The following is a 17,217-nucleotide window of genomic DNA, read 5'->3' as shown; positions in this document are numbered from 1 at the left end:
CTGCTTCAGCCTCCCGGCCGCGGCCAGAGGGAGACACCGGCTCCCGGTCGGAGACAATAACGTTTCTCTCTGCGGAGCCCTGTCACTTCACAAGACACGGGAAACTTCTGTTGGTCTGGAGGAGCTGCAGCATTTATTTCTGCACAAACATCCACTGTACATTCACTAGATATTCTCAGAGCTAAACTAACTCTTCTGCAGTGTGGAGTGTGCGCGCATGCACGTGTAGAGGTGGAGCGAGACAGCGAGAACGCACACGGTGTGTGAGTGAAGGCAAGCAGGCAGAGGAGCAGAGACTCCAGCCACATGCGAGCGGGCATATGCGAGCGCATGGGAAACCGACCCGGGTGATTTATACGTGTAAAAAGTTACAAACAGTCCCTTTAATTCAAGGAAAATGATAGGATGATCTTCTCCGCGCCACGGGCACTCCATGCACTGATGGTGACTAAATGTTGTGTTAATGATGTCCATGCGACCAATCAGGTGATGACAAACAAGGATCTTACCATCAAGCAGGGAGGGGCGGGGGTGCGCGGCGCGCTCACAGTCTACAGGTACAGAGCAGGAGGGAGAGGAGGAGAGAAAGAGAGAGAGGAGTGCGGTGCGCGAATAGCAGACAAGATGAGTGACAGTCGGAAACGAAGCAGCATGTAAAATTACGGTATTCTGGAAATTATAAGGTTTAGTATAATTATATTGAATAATTTAGGTGATATATGTGCACACATACTAATCATAGGTCAAAACAGCGCTAAATTTGGCTGAATTATAAAAGGCAGAAGTGCTAAAATGAAGAGCCGTTTGGGAGCCGAAAGAGCCGGCTCTTCTTGGTGAGCTGAGCCAAATGATCTGGCTCACTAAAAAGAGCCGGAATTCCCATCACTACGTCACACCGTCCCGTTGATAACAAAAGGAGAGAGAGAGGGAGAATTAGGAGGCTATGTCAGTGCATGTCACAGAGACAACCACAACAACACATTATAGATGTAACTCACACACTGTCTTTTATTTACTGACGCTTTGGTAATATTGTTCACCTGACAGTCATGCCAATAAAGCAAATTGAATTGAATTGAATTGAATTTAGTGGAATTACATAATTCACACAGGCTACAGCATGCATGAACTATTAGCATTGATTATTATCATCATTATTATAGAAAGTGCAAATGCAAACAATTAAGCATGTGGTGATTGGGTGCTATGCCATGTAGGAGGAGGCATGCTTGCAACCACGTACACACCATATGCCAGTCGACACAGGCAGATGTGTGCTCTCAAGTATCAGCCAACCAGACAGCAACATCAGCTGATTGCATTGATCCTTCAGTGGTCCACTACTAGAGCGGGTGGTTTTCATTATATCCAGATTAGGGACAGATTCACAGCTGGGTTCAGGCCCTGGGATGCCAGGTGTTTGTAATTTTTTAATTATTGAAATCCAGCAGAAATGGAGAATCACTGGCTTAAACTCTTGCCTCTTCTGCAGCTGAAGGTGTTCTAATCAGTGAAATCAGCTCCTGTGTTTATTTATAATGTAAACATGGATTTAGGATATCTTATAACTAGATTTAGTAACTGATGTACAACACTGAGGATCATACATTGTCACTGTTACCTAGGGGTGTAAGAAAATATCAATACATGAGTATCGTGATATGTTGTGGGATACTGTATCGATTCTCCAAAACACTATCTATTTTTAATTAACCTCTTCTGCACAGCAGACCCGGCCGCTATTCGATCTTTCAGAGGTTGTAGCAGGCTCCTAAGGAATCCATTTGTACCAACCATGTCATACTAGCTTGGTGAGAAGGAGGTTAAATAACGCTCCAAAGTTACGCTAAATTTTGGCGAGGAAAAACTGTCATGTCCATGTTCAAAGGTGTCCCTTGACCTCTGACCTCAAGATATGTGAATGAAAATGGGTTCTATGGGTACCCACGAGTCTCCCCTTTACAGATATGTTGAGTTTATGCTAATCCCATGCAGTTTTGGGTATAAATGCATTATTTTTACCTATTCTAAAATGGTTTATACCATGACAGTTTCCCTAAAATTAAATTGAAAAAATTATATGTATACACAATATATCGCCTTGCTTACAGTATTGCAATATATTGAATCGTGACCCCTGTATCATGATACACATCGTATCACCAGATTCTTGCCAATACACAGCCCTACTGTTACCTGAGAGGCATTAAGATGGATAACACATTGCATAAAACTAGAGCACAGCACTAATGAGATCTCGTCAACGATCAGGCAATCACAAGGGTGCAAAAAGTAGTTCCTTTATTATCTTCACCGTCATAGATTAAAATTGTAGTTATACATTACTAGAGGCATCAATATAGTCTGAACTGTCCACATTTTTAAATACGTGTGGAGACATCAACTGCTGCAAATCCTTGAGCAGCTTATTGTACCATTACATACAGTAGCAGTAACGTCTGCAGTAGTTTAAACAAGTGACTTAATGCCTCATGTTTTCTTTTAAACTTACAACACATCCAAGTACTTTAGTTGGTGCAGCAAGAGTCCAGTGTCAAATCAAAAAAAAGGTTTTTCCCTGTTGTGAAGTATGTTTTCAGAGCTGTGGTACACCATGGGAAGACAATACTCAAGATCACTCAAAAAATGTGTAAGGTCCGGCTTCGTTTCACAAAATAGGACGGAACAAATCTGGTGACATTTTAACATTTTTTTAATATAAATATGACAATCATAATAATTATCTTTGAATAGGCTATCTCTTATACCTGACTATTGTCGGACACAAACAAAAGGAGGAAGAGGAACCAATGCACGAAGATGTCAATACACAGAGCCAATCATAAGAAAAAAAAAAAATCTATTCTGCAGTCTGGACTTATTTGAGCACCCAGAGCCTGAGGCACAGCAACATTGAGCGGGACAGCTCCTCACCGGGCCGGGCTTTCAATCTGTGAATACACACTGTACGTCTCAAACTCCTGGAGGCAACCGCCGAGGTGTTGCTGTCCTGTATGTATGAGCAGCAAGTGCTTGAAGAAAACTGTGGGCATACATCTGTGACTGTTGAGTATGCATGGTTTAATGAACGAGGGGACATGTGAAGAGACTCAAAGAATACTATGACAGTATAACGGATGAATTAATAAAAGGTGTATACACACACAAAAAAAAAAAAAAAAAAAAAACTGGCAATTTTTTCTTAGAAAAATAAACACTACAATGGCACAGGACAATAAGGGGACATACTAAATAAGTGTTTTTCATTTTCTACCACAGAGCCATTTGGGGGGGAAAGTTATAAAAATAAGTGTGTCTGTATTCAGAATTTTAAGGAAATTAAACTTGTTTACCCATGTTACCCCAGGGGAGAAAAAAGGGCAGGTGGGCTGGCAAAAAAAAAGCCATACCAAAGGGGGGGAAAAAAAAAAAAAATTGGCACAACATCACTTAAACAACAAGGCAGGTGTTACTCTGCCACAAACAGGCTGATGATGGGCAAGAGCGAGGCGTCCTCTGTCCACATCTAGAACAAAGTGGCAAAGTCTGGTCACCCAGTAGCGACGGACAGGGATGCTGGTTACCGCAGATCACCCTGGATGAGGCTGCAGGTGGTACGCGTGACGTCACCCACGCCGGATCTCACGTACGCTCACCCCGGTGTTAGTTCACTTTATCCTGGAATATGTAGAGGTTGTTGGTCGTCGCCACTGCGATGATGTTGTCCTGGGGGTGCCAGGCAGTGTGAAGGATCTTCTTGTTGAAGTCCAAACTGTCCACGCTGATTTCATCTTTCTTGCGTTTGCCGCCTGCGCACACTTTGCGAGGCTTTAGGACCTGCATGGGCTTGCTGTTTTCTCGGGATGCCTCTAAGGTTACATCCCGCCTCTGGCCGCGGTCGAACATCCGGAAGAAGTTGTTGTATGAGCCAGTCATCACCACACTGATGGGGGGGGATATGAGAAAGGCAAATCATGAATTCAGACTTTTTACAAATCTGCATTATTATGTAGTTATTTCAGTATCCCTTTGATGTGTTTATTGAAATAATTCACAGCAGTCAGTTTATTTTGGGTTCATACTGCAGTAGTGACGTGTGGCTTGCTAAATACAGTCAGTGCAATGGAACAGTATGTGAATACAGCTCGTTGCCGGGTGATGTTATGAACCCAGACACAACAGCGTTTGGTTTTCTGTCATATCTGGGACTTCCATAACATGTACAAAACAGCAACAGCGGTTATTTCTTCCATGGTTGATGGCAGAAAGAAAAGTTGTTGGTGTTAATGGAGACAAGCTCCTTCTCCTCTTTGGTGCCTCTAGCGCGAATGAACACAAATGATACCGGCCGTCCAACTCGCGGGAGTAAAGCGAGGCAAAAATTTGCATCACTCTTGGTGTGGATGCAATATAAGAGCTTTGCCCTAATTTGCAGGCACCATCAGTAAAAAACAAACAAAAAAACTTCATATTCCAAACAAAGATAAGCAGTAGCAACAAAGTAAACAAAGACAGTGCTACTTTAAATATAAAGTATTTTTTTCATGAGGTGTTATTTGGTGCATGTCCTCACCTGTCATTGCCATTCCAGCAGCATTCAAACTTGTCAAAGATGCAGTCATTCTCGTACAGCGAGCACAGTTTGCTCCTCAGATACTCGTGAACCTGTAAGGATCAGAAGGCAGGTGTGAAGGGGCTACCTAAAGATTCACATCCACTGTAAGCATTGCACTGTGCACGGAAACCATCTATGTACTTATCATATTATCTAGAAGCTCATCACAATGGAAGACACACTATACAAACACCAGTGCACAGCAAAACCACGGATTTATGGTGCCTCCAAGTGGCCGATATGTGGAATTACAAGGCAAGATTTTAAAAAAAGGTGTGGCCATTGTTTAGAAAGAAGAGGACAGCATATTTACAGCACAGTATCAAGTGCAGACAAATTTACAGATTAAACTTGGACTTTCAAAGACATTCAAAGTGTTGGACTATGTCATCTGCTGTACACTTTGTGGGGTCTGGAGCAACAGGCCCTCCTAATGGTGTTAATTCAATGCTAATGATAAGTCGCTCCTAACCTGTTTACACTTGTATAACAAACCTGACACATTGTTACTGTGGATTGTTTGTCAGCCTTACCTGATAGGTCTCCACTGGCCTGTTCTCCATGTTCAGATCCCAAATCTTAACGGACAAGTAGTCTCTGGTCATCATGTAGCGTCCGTTGTGGCTAAATTTTACATCTGAGATTGAGGATATGATCTCAGAGAAGAAGGAGCGATTACTGGGATCTTCTGGCTCCTCAAACACTGGAAAAAGAGAAAAGGAAGATGATACAAATATAAGTGAGATGAAATATAGTCCGACTTTTATGTCATAAACTTCACAAGGTGTTAGGTGGTTCATGAATCCAGTACTTAAGCCACCTGTCGAGGAATGGTGATTAAAAGTGACCAGAGTAGGTACTCACATTTGGAGTGCTTGTCACACAGCGCTGAAGCCCTCATGTCACACAGACGGATGGTTCCTTTGCTGCTACTGTAGACGAAGGTGTTACACTGATGAGGATGGAACTCTGCTGCTGTGATCACCTCCGTTAGCTCCTCCATGTTGGCCGGTTTAATGTCAACAATATCTGAAGAGCACAGGGTTAAGGAAGAATCCTGTCCAGTGAATAGAACGATGAAAACATATCGGGCTTTATGGCATTTTTGCTCACACCCGACACTGATGTTGATCAACCTGGCATTAGATAATCTCATACTCAGATGAGTTTCATGGATTAGGCAGGTGCACAGGCAAATATGCCCACATGTGTTTAAGGATACTGAAGCTACGGTCGGTGATCTCGAGGTGCCAGAGGTTGATGCGAAGGTCGTCTGCAGACAGGTAAGTCTCGTCGTCACTGTTGACTGAGATAGAGTTGATATGGTAGGTGTGGGCGTTGGCGAACACCCTCCGTGGACTGGCTTCCACCATGAGGTCCATGGGTATTAAAACTGGTACCTGAAGATGAGAACAAACGGGACATAATCTGAAACTCATTATAAAGACTAGGGCTGTGTATTGACAAGAATCTGGTGATACAGTACATATCATGATACATGAACACACTCTCTACAGGAAGAATTTCAGACACTTATTAGTCGTCCATCTAATGTGATTCTAACGAACAGATTTGCTTCTTTTTAAATCAATACAGCAGTCTCCACAGACCATACGATATTAACAGATGTGGAATCAGTCTCTGCTGCACTTGCTGGATGCAGAGTCAGTGTAAAGAAATGTTTATTTCTCTTTATTAATACTTGAATTTTCTTTCTTTAAATGTTTGTGCCAGCATGGAAGTGTAAACGGTGAGCTTTTTGGCTGAATGCCTTGATAAGTATGCACCCAGAAGGTGCAGAATTCTGACAGGAGTCCAAATATTAACTTGAATAGCAACTGCAGCAGCACAAATTGCAAGCTGCAGTTATCTTAGCCGTTAGCAACAGAAAAGGAAGCCAAACCGGTAACCCTTTCTGACTCGTAACACAGCCATGTTTAATACTTTTCCATCAAAGTTTGTCAGATTTGGAATTAATGGTATTTCAATCTAAAAATGTAAGATAACAAGAATAAGCTTCTCTTCCAAATTCCTTTTACATCATACAAAGCTATTACCTGTGTAGATGCATGTTGGTAGGTAAACAGGACCAACGGTTATAGCCACCACACACCTATGTTACACCCACAAAGGTGTTGTCAGTTATTTTGGCTAATCTCAGGAAGACAATGTCATAAAGACAGTGCTTGACTAACATTTAGCTAGTCCTGTTAGATGACTCAGTTTTGTCACACCTGTTCCTGTTAGGACAGGAAAACTTACTATATGATCCTTTTAACAATTTGGTGATCTCAGAAAACTACCAGCATAGTTTCACCCAAAAGATGTGCAATCAACCAGAATAACTAGAACCTGGGTGGATTTTCAGGGGGTGAGTCATACGTCTGAATACATTTCATCGACAGTAACCATCAGTATAACCACAGGGCAGGTAATCTGAGCAGTCTGCATTACCTCACGAAGCAAACCTACTAAGAACGGCAGCACTGCTCTCTCAATATATCAAGTACCAAAAATATTGTGTAGAGATTATTTTCTGTTCTAGATAGAAACCTTGGTCTGTCTGAGTAATCCCACCTCTTGAAATACCACTCAGTTTGTGTTTGATTCAAGGACTGACCCGCAGTGCTGTGATAGTGTTGGGGTCTTTGTAGCGTCCATCCTCCTCTTTGAGATTATAGCCCTCTGGTCTCTTGTCTCGTTCACTGATTTTCCACAACTTGATTGTCTTATCTGTCAAAAAAAATAAAATAACTATGTCAATAACAGTAGCACCAAAGACAAATGCACACTCTTAGCATACAAAGGCGGCAATACAAATTTCCTTACTCTGCTGTTACCTTCATAGTCCGGTTGTTTTTATCCAAGGTTACATATTTCTGATAACTTTAAATCTCCAGTGATAATAAAGAGTTTATTAGTGCCTTAAAATTAATAAAAAAAAAAAAAACTTCAGGTCTTCAAGTAGCTGGTCTATAACCACAGATTTAAAGCCATTTGATCTGCCCATAACACACAGATGCAGTAACACGTAATAATAACTTGTTGCGCAGCTCTATCTGTCCTCTATAAGATCACTGTGAAAATGCCTTCATACATGAAAAGTGAGGAGAGCCTGGATATTGTGTTTGAGGTAGACAGCGGAAAATATTACTTGTCACTACAGTTGATTTCTGGTTTTGCCGGTACAGTCTGGTGTACGAGTTTAAACCGGTTTAATTTTATGCAAACCAGCTGAACCACTTTTGTCATTATGACAAATTAAAAAATAGCCGATATCAGCAACCTGTGCCAACGGCGTCAAAGCGCTAAATTCAACATGTATTGCATTAGTAATAAGCAATATGACAAGGTGATTAACGTAATATTATGTTTGTTCATATAAAGACTAACAGAGCTACTAGTGTCTGACAGGCCGTGCACAATTTACTGCCGGCAACATGAAGGAGATCAAATTTAAGTAGAGGTGGGAGGGGGAAGAGGTGCACAGCGCACATTGTGTTTGTTTACTAGAAGGTTCATGTGCTTTTTGGGGTGATGAGACAAAACGGGTTAGCCAAAATGACTAACTTACCGTTAGTTGACAACAGGAACTGAGCAGCATTCTTCTGAGGAAGCCAGCGAATCTTGTTGATCTTCTCTTCTATTTCCAAACTCTTCAAGTAGTCAAACTCGGGCTCATGGCTCTGGAAAGTGCTGTAAACATTGTATTCGCTTCGGAACAGAGGCTGATTCTTATTCTGCGCAGGAGCCGGGTGAAATACCAGACAAAGATGAAAAGAGCACACGTTAGACAAGAACAAGCCAGTGATGACCATTTTTGTTCAATATTTGATACGTTTTGTTCCAAAAAAGAGACATATCCATCTTTTAAATAAGAAGTGACAGCTACATTTGGATATAAAGCATATCACTAGTCACTAATCACTTTTCTTACAGAATAGCTTCCAAAATAATCGTGTTTTTTAAGCTTTGAGTAATTGAGTTCCAGGGGTGACCTTTTCTGAAATGATAATGTGTGGGAATAAAAGTCAACAGAAGAGAAACTTGCAGCTGTACCTCTATTTCCTGCTGGAAAATGACTACACGGCCACCCTTGTCTCCTGTGGCTAGCAGCTCCCCTGTGTGGTTAAACTCAACTGTGGATATGATGTCCGCTGCAGAAAAACACAAACATGACAGACATTTAAACATGCACATGTGATAATGTTATTTTTAAATTGGTGTATAAACATAAAATGACTTCTTGCCATCACTAAAGTGAATGAGGAACCACTCAGTTAATCCCTAATAACCCTGGATTTATCTGTGCACTAGATGGACGAGCGTGTAGGCCGGAGATGCAAAAGGATGTCAGAGCATACGGAAAATCATCAGTAACCTAGTTTCCCCCCTCACTTAGACAGCATTACATTTAACCCCTATAAGTGGTACATATGCTTTATAAACTGAAACTCGCTCACACACACACATATACACTGACTTAACCCTTTGTTACCCACTGGAGCAGAAAGACAATGATGCAAAAGGTTGTGGTAGGAGGTCTTTGTGTACATTGAACTCCCTGTGGCCAAAAGTAGGGGGTAATATATTTGAACTAGAAGCAAGGCTACTTGAGGACATACTTAAAACTGCCCTTCTGTTAGGGCTATTTATTATTAATAAGATATTATTATTAAGATATTATTATTATTATTATTATTATTATTAAGATTATTATTAAGCTGTAATTATTTTTCATTATCCATCAGCTATGATTGAATTTGTTCTATTAATTCAACTATTTAGCCTATACATGCATAAAACAAAGATGAATGTCCATCACAGGTCTAAAAATGAAACTCAACGGCAACAGCAAACCACCTACCCCATTACTAAAATACATTACTTATTAATGGCAAATGGAAGTCACCATCTATATGTGGATGCTGCGTGAATCAAGGACGGTGAGAGCGAGAACGTAGGCCGAGGATAATGTACCGTTTTTTCTGTCACTCCGCTGTCGGAATACTTTAAAGGGCTGAAACATGCCAGACTGCTGCAGAACATCATGAACTGAACAACATTACTGATTTAAGCATGTTGCCATTCTAGATTCCAGCTACATGGCCATCGTTGCTGTGTTCGTAATAACACGTTACAGACAAAGAGTGCAGTGATTCAATAGGAATTTCTTTCACATATTGGGGAATAGAAAACAAAATAATAAACTACAATTACCAGACGATTTGTATCTCTAGCTCAATGAAACATCTGATAAAATACAATCAAGAGAAACTATTTGGGGTGGAAAGGTAGTAATTCTAATGTTACCTTGCATTGAGATAGAAGGGGAAATTATTGCTGCAGTGATAACTCTCCAGAAATCCGGGGTAATAGGAGCATAAATGGCTGTAATGTGTCGGATAAGCCTTCACACACTCATGGATATATTATTCAGAATCTCTGAACTTCTGTCCATTAGCAGCCATCTGGCCTGCTGAAGGCTCTGTTGCTGAATTTTCCTATAGTCAGGACACCTGCACCACAACATGAGCAACCAAAATCAGTCCAAGTGGTACCTGTCATCTGAGGCTCTTCATTTACCCAGCTCACTGTGGCTGTTTTATTCATTTACCATTTATTTCTGAATTACTAAATCCTCCTCTGAAAACAAAGTGCTTTAAAAAAATCCATATTTTGCCGTTTGATTCAAGATTGATCTATGAAAGAACTTGGTAGTCAGTCACTAACCTCAGTGATAAATAAGGCTGTACTTCCTGTATAAATAAAAGCTTTCTCGTGGTTTGCCAGTGGAAAGCTTTTAATGTGAAGTAGCAAGAGGAAGAAGTGTTTGGTTTGCATTAGCAATAACTTAACACACAGCTGCAATAGAGCCAAGGATTCAGAAAACACAGAATGTAGGAGTGGCACCAGAGAGATCCAGACATCCGTGCTTTACGCTTACAAATACTAGTTCTTGGCAGAGCTCATACCTTCAGCTACGTCGTCATCAATGGCTCCTTTCACCTGAGAGAAGCACCACTGCATGTCACCTCCAGGTCCTGCAGAGATATAAAAAAAACAAAAAAAAAACATTCAAGTACAGTTCTGGCAGGTTTACTACATACATATTAATTTCAAGCTTCACAATGTTTCCCAGATCTTAACTGGATTGCGCTGTGCATCAACTATGATGTAGAAGTGGTTGGGATAAACTAGGATGGCCAAGTTTCAAAGTTTCGGCTGATAATGAAATAAAGTGCCTCAGCAGTAATTAACCACATGATGTACTGATTTTGAGTTTGGACTTTCATTGTGCATACACGCAAATGGTTGCACATCTATAAGGAACTTTTTTTTCTCTGCACATTGTCGCTCTCAGGCAGCGTGGGATAATTGAAATGATGTTGGTGGATGGTAGAACTGTTGTGAAAATATGCACGGTCATACATATGCACACATCCTCTCACAACTTCTCCAAGCCTGGTTTCAAAAGACAAATGATATTGATATCACATAAGACCTTTCAATCTCTCTTAAACTAAACTCAAGATATCCCTGAACTTTTTCACACATGATACCTGCAAGACCAGTTATGATATGGGCTCATTAAGAAGCCAAAGGCAATGTATACTGTCATGAAATACAGGCCACTTGGCTGTCAACATTTAATGGGTGTAAATGCATCCACCAAATCTAAAATTAGATTTGAGCCATGGTTGGTATCTCTCGCTTTGAGAGAAAAAGTTAATTGCAAGTCATGTTCACAGATCATAGTAGCTGTAGGTGAATGCAGTCTTGAATCATCTTTCCTGGGCAACTATTATACTGTCAGGAGATGCTCTCACACCAGGCTCCTGTTAAAAATAAACCAACAAGAAAATACATGCTGGCTTGTTTGATGACCTCCATCACTCGCCTCAACAGGTCCTCCCTAAACACAGCTCATTGCACAACATAGCTAGTTAAATTCCGCATATTTTCTTTTTTTTTTTTTTTACACGTGATCATTTCTGTTATTACACAATGAAAACTGGTCTGATCTGTCGATAACACGTAGTGGAGCAGCTCTGCAGAGGAATCAAGGACATTTATGAGTCACCCTGGCTTCATCATACACGTATTCTGAGATGATTCATAATTTAAAACAAACAGCCAGGAAAAGGGTTGGTACTGGTCAGGACAAAAATGTAGCCGTCTCATAGATTGCCTGCATTCCTTGCAGAAGAAAACTGCACATAGCAAACAGGTGCTTTAATGTTCAAATCATATCAGTTTCAACAAAAGGGTGATGTGCAATGCCTCTGCCCATAGACCAGTGTCCCTTCCCCGCCCAAAATGACCAAATGCATGTACTAAATGTGTCAATAGTGACCTATTTTTGCCAATTGAATAAAATGCCAATCGGCTACAATGGACTGCATATCATTTGAATAACTCTACATTCACTGCACAAGCATCAGCTGATGAATGAAATGTGACATGCTAACGTTAGATTAGGCTACAAAAATATTGACTATCTGGGTGTTATTTGAGGGGAGAATATTTTAGCATATTTATGTCCCCAATCTCTTGTCTCCTTAGTCTCTTTACAGAAATTGCAGGGTGCTGTGCAATGCCTCTGCCCATAGACCGGTGTCACTTCCCCGCCCAAAAAGGACCAAATGCATGTACTAAATATGTCAGTAGTGACCTCTTTTTGCCAATTGAATAAAATGCCAATCGGCTACAATGGACTGCATATCATTTTAATAACTTTACATTCACTGCACAAGCATCAGCTGATGAATGAAATGTGACGTGCTAACCTCACATTAGGCTGCAAAAACCTTGACTATCTGGGGTCTTATTTGAAGGGGGAGAATATTTCCACATATTTATGTCCCCAATACTGTCTCTCCTCAGTCTCTCTACAGAAATTGCACACAATATTGAACAGCTTACTCAGTCTGCAGCAGCAGGCCTGGAGCTACGAGCTACTGCATGTGGCTGCAATGTCAAAGTTTAAGCTATCGTTAGCTAGCCTCGCCTTCAGGCTTGTCAAAGCCTGCCAGTCATGGCATGTTTGAGAAATGTGTGCAATGGAATGAAAACCACCAGTTTTACCTCCAGCTATTAGCTTTGTGTGTTTCAACATCAGCAGCAGAGAGGATATCTTCAATTAGCAGTTTGTAAAGCACAAAGTCTAGGAAGCAGACGAGGTAGCGTTGTAGGTTTAGTGTAGCTCTGTTTGGCTAACACGGGATGTTAGCTTGTTAGCTTTGCAGGACTAGTCCCAGGCCGGTGGGGACGGGAAACAGCTAGCAGCAGCAGCCGGCAAAGACAGGCCGGCTAAGACAGGCCGGCTAAGACAGGCCGGAGAGATGAGCAATTACACTGGAGTTTGTTGGGTTAGCTAGTTAGCTAACACAACTTAGCTCGCTAGTGCTAGCACAACTTAGCTAGCTGCTGCTAGCACAACTTAGCTAGCTTGTGCTAACACAACTTAGCTAGTGCTAACACAACTTAGCTAGCTGGTGCTAGCACAACTTAGCTAGCTGCTGCTAGCACAACTTAGCTAGCTTGTGCTAACACAACTTAGCTAGCTTATGCTAACACAACTTAGCTAGTGCTAACACAACTTAGCTAGCTTGTGCTAACACAACTTAGCTAGCTTATGCTAACACAACTTAGCTAGCTTGTGCTAACACAACTTAGCTAGCCTGTGCTAACACAACTTAGCTAGCTGCTGCTAGCACAACTTAGCTAGCTTGTGCTAACACAATTTAGCTAGCTTATGCTAACACAACTTAGCTAGCTGCTGCTAACACAACTTAGCTAGCTTATGCTAACACAACTTAGCTAGCTGCTGCTAGCACAACTTAGCTAGCTTGTGCTAACACAACTTAGCTAGCCAGTGCTAACACAACTTAGCTAGCCAGTGCTAACACAACTTAGCTAGCCAGTGCTAACACAACTTAGCTAGCTAGTGCTAACACAACTTAGCTAGCTAGTGCTAACACAACTTAGCTAGCTAGCTTGACACTAGGTTAGCTGTGTTTAGCGACATCTTGCAACCCTTGTAGCAGAGTCGGAGCGGAGTCGCGTTCTCTTAAACACCGGGCTGCTGTTTCATTGTGATCATGTATATGGTTGAAGCTGAATTACCTGCCATGACGAGACAGACAGTGGAGCTCTCCTCAAGTCAGTCAGTCACGATCCTGCTACCTCCTCCACTCCCACGCTGCTGCTGCTGCTGCTGTTCGTGGGATCTCAACTTCCGCCTGTCTGTCTGTCTGCTAACCACAGAACATTGAACATCAGGCGCTAAATTAACTCTATTGTTTTATATTGCTCCCCTTCCTTTTTGCTTTCCCGCTCCTCTTCTCTAGCTGTTGTTTCTCTCTGTGTGTGTGTGAGTGTGTGTGTGTGTGTGTGTGTCAGTCTCTCCCCCCTCTCCTCTGTGTCTCTCTTGCCGCATCCCACAAGTCACTTCTTCTTCTTCCCCACCCCTCGAGAGAGAGACGAGTCTCTTTCCGCACGTGAACCAATGGGTTTTTATAATGCGCGCACACAGAAGGGCAGATGCATAGACTGTCCTATTCAAGCAGTAATTAATACTGGTACTTGATACAACTTTTACTGAAGTATTTATATGTCTTGTGCTGAAAAGCACTCAAGAAAAAATATAATTCTGGTTCTGGTCCAACATTTGGAACCGCCTCTAATTCAGAGATGCTCTCCAAAGATGTTGTCATATTATTTTATATTATATCTAAAAATACAGCAATTTAAAAAAATAATGAATCCAAGAACCAGGTGTGGACGGGCCTGTGGCACACAAGCCCTTCCCTGGACCTGTGCCTGCTCTGACTATGTACAGGTGAATGTATGTATGAGGTGAACTACGTGACCATACTTGAATGGACACAGCCTGGTCTCATCTCACATGCATCACCATTTACTCTCTGATCACATATAACCTACATCACTGCCAAAAGGCAAGACAGATGCTTTCAAATGAAGTCACGTGTGTTAATGTCATTCTAGCATGGCCACATACGTGTGGAAGGATTGTGCAGGTGGACATGGACAATAAATATATATTACATCTTTATATACAATGAAATGGAGTACGAGTATATAAAGCAGACGAGTATATAAAGCAGACTGTATATACTGCACATATAGTCTCTCCAAAATGTATAATCGCCTCTGTCCTTTGCACAGCCATGCACTCTTGCACTATCATAACCCTGTAGTATAGCCTAGATATAGATACTGTTTGCCTTTATATCTTCCATATTAAATGTTGTAATCTTAGCTTTATATACATATATATAAAGTCTGTCATAGTAGTATTGAAAATAAGCCTATTCCCATTCTGAATATTTATTTCCACGCATGACTAATGCAACCCAAAATGGACCTCTGCCGTGTCTTTTATTGCCTGTCAGAGTTTCTGAACAAGATATCTCTCTTCTCACATTATTTTCAGTACAGTAAGTCACGTATATGCTGTAAAGGAACCACAGTCTGTTGGCGGACTGTGGAGGAGATTGAAGAGCTTGTGAGATGTCTCAGCACCACAAACACGGAGGCCTTCCGAAGTGTGTAAGTGATAGTTTCACCACCCACGTGGACAGATCCTTTATCTCTTTCAGAAGACGTATGCCCACTGAAGAAAGGAGAAATGTCTTAAGTCGCAGCTTGCTAAGAAACGCGAGAATGTGAGGAATTCCATCAAATGGCGAGCCCACGAGAAAAGCAACTAAGATGAATACTTTCTTGCCGGAAGCTTTTTCAGTTGGAGTATAACTGCCAACTGCAATATCTTATGAGACACAGTGAAGCTGTCAATTCACTCCCAGGCACTGCTTTCTGACTCACTTCACCTGTCAATGATTTCAAACCCTTTCATTGACGTTTCCAAAGACAAGATCCCCCCTCAGTCTTCTTCAAACAACCAGCGGCAGCGGGCCCCTCTGCTGGCCCAGCACCTGCCCCTCATCACCGAGACAGACAGCACAAAAACACTTTCAGCAAAGAAATAAAAGGAAAGCAGAGGGGGGTAATGGACTGCCCTGTTGAAAGACTCTGATTTTGTGATGACCAGCTGGCAGCCTATAAGGATAAACCACAAACCTGGCTGTCAGCTGTTTTCACTGGGGCTGCTATGTGTCTTTCGTTGTTCTTTCTAATGACAGTTGTTCACAGTGAGATCTGTGGATTATCCAGAGTAACCAGGGCAGTGTTTCCAGGAAGACACATTCTTCTTTAAAGGGACAGTGTGTAGGATTTGGCGGCATCTAGTGGTGTGGTTGCAGATTGCAACCAACAGAGTACCCCTCCGCTCACTCCTCCCTTTCCACGACTGCGGTAACATGAGTCACCGAGTGCAAAACCATGGTAACACCGTTCGCCTCACGCAGAGGCCATCCTTACCATAATAGCACTACTTTAGGAGCAACAGAAGTCAGACGGCGGCTGGCGGTACCACAGTTTTACACTCCGGAGCTCACGTTACCGCAGTTTCACAAGCGCGTCAGAGAACTACGGTGGCCTTCAGGTAACGTAAAAATGCAAAAGGCTCTCTCTAGAGCAAGTGTATGGTTTGTCCGTTCTGCCCTAGCAACATGGTGGACTCCGTGAAGAGGACCCACTCCCTATGTAGATATGAAGGGCTCATTCTAAGCTTACGAAAACACAACGATTCTTAGTTTCAGGTGATTATACACAAATGAAAACATAGTTATGAATATTATATTCCATTTCTGCCTATAGATCCCCCAAAACTTTAATGCTTTTCGGTTCACAGAACAAATTCCATTCCTCATTCAATGCTTCACATTACTACCATCTGGTCGGAGATCTGGGACTTTAAAATGGAGAAGGGCTTGCTGGATACTGGAAGAGGCATGCATGTTTTCAAGTAATATTATTTATATCTGTATGTTTCTGTGTTGTACTGGCTGTGAAAACGGATCTCCCTCTGGGACAATACATCTAAATCTACATCATCAAAGTCAGTAAGATTCATCTTCTGGGAACCATGAGGAAAATCTCAAGGGAATCCATCTAGTTGTTGAGATATTTTGGTCTGGACCAAAGTGGTGGACCGACAAATATGAGAAAGCATCAATTATTAGAAAAAAGAGCTGATTCTGAAGTAGCATACTTTTGCAATTCCTACAAACTCATTAAAAGGCTGTTTTTTGGCTTGTAAATGTGTTTTGGCATATAAAGTTAAAACTACTTGCACGCCCACCAGTCGGGTTCGTGGGAAAATATGTTTTTTTTTATTTGGTTGAGCTCTCCAACTCATGTCCAAGTCTCAAGTCTCCAGTGTACAGCTCTGCCTATTGAGGCTCGCTGGACTTCCTGCCAGGCTGAATGCAGCTCGTGTTACTGTCTGAAACAGCAAAACAAGACTTTCTTGTTGGGATGTTTTCATCCATGACCCGAGCCTTTCAATGTCTGCATAAATTACAGCTCCTAATTTTAGAAACTTCATGACGTAGACAATGCATCCACGAGGCAACATGTGATTTTCATCAATATTTTGTCCTCCAGGGGAGTCAGGATAGTTTTCTGCTGCGCCCTAATACATACATACAAACATGTTATCATGTACAGTGATT

General features: G+C 41.7%; 1 protein-coding gene across 1 annotated transcript; it reads right to left on the bottom strand.

Moving 5' to 3' along the window:
- Nucleotides 1-2,280: 2,280 nt before the first annotated feature.
- Nucleotides 2,281-14,035, bottom strand: ppp2r2ab (protein phosphatase 2, regulatory subunit B, alpha b). Its single transcript, XM_037753182.1, has 10 exons — nucleotides 13,745-14,035; nucleotides 10,591-10,659; nucleotides 8,675-8,772; nucleotides 8,190-8,355; nucleotides 7,236-7,348; nucleotides 5,838-6,015; nucleotides 5,480-5,644; nucleotides 5,149-5,318; nucleotides 4,574-4,665; nucleotides 2,281-3,943 (listed from the first exon to the last, which is right to left on the bottom strand). Exons 1-10 carry the CDS (start codon nucleotides 13,749-13,751, stop codon nucleotides 3,664-3,666), a joined length of 1,338 nt encoding a protein of 445 aa, XP_037609110.1. The 5' UTR covers nucleotides 13,752-14,035; the 3' UTR covers nucleotides 2,281-3,663.
- Nucleotides 14,036-17,217: the final 3,182 nt, after the last annotated feature.

This window comes from Sebastes umbrosus, chromosome 19, assembly GCF_015220745.1.
Source record: "Sebastes umbrosus isolate fSebUmb1 chromosome 19, fSebUmb1.pri, whole genome shotgun sequence".
Taxonomy (NCBI): Eukaryota; Metazoa; Chordata; class Actinopteri; order Perciformes; family Sebastidae; genus Sebastes; species Sebastes umbrosus.
This window is presented reverse-complemented; position numbering and strand designations above follow the sequence as displayed.

Bases quoted from the DNA above. Each gene is read 5' to 3' on its own strand.
- ppp2r2ab (XM_037753182.1), bottom strand. The intron at 7,349-8,189 runs GTAAGTTAGTCA...TTTTTTTGACAG, and splicing joins GTTCCTGTTGTCAACTAACG to ATAAGACAATCAAGTTGTGG. The intron at 3,944-4,573 runs GTGAGGACATGC...CCCCCCCATCAG, and splicing joins TGCTGGAATGGCAATGACAG to TGTGGTGATGACTGGCTCAT.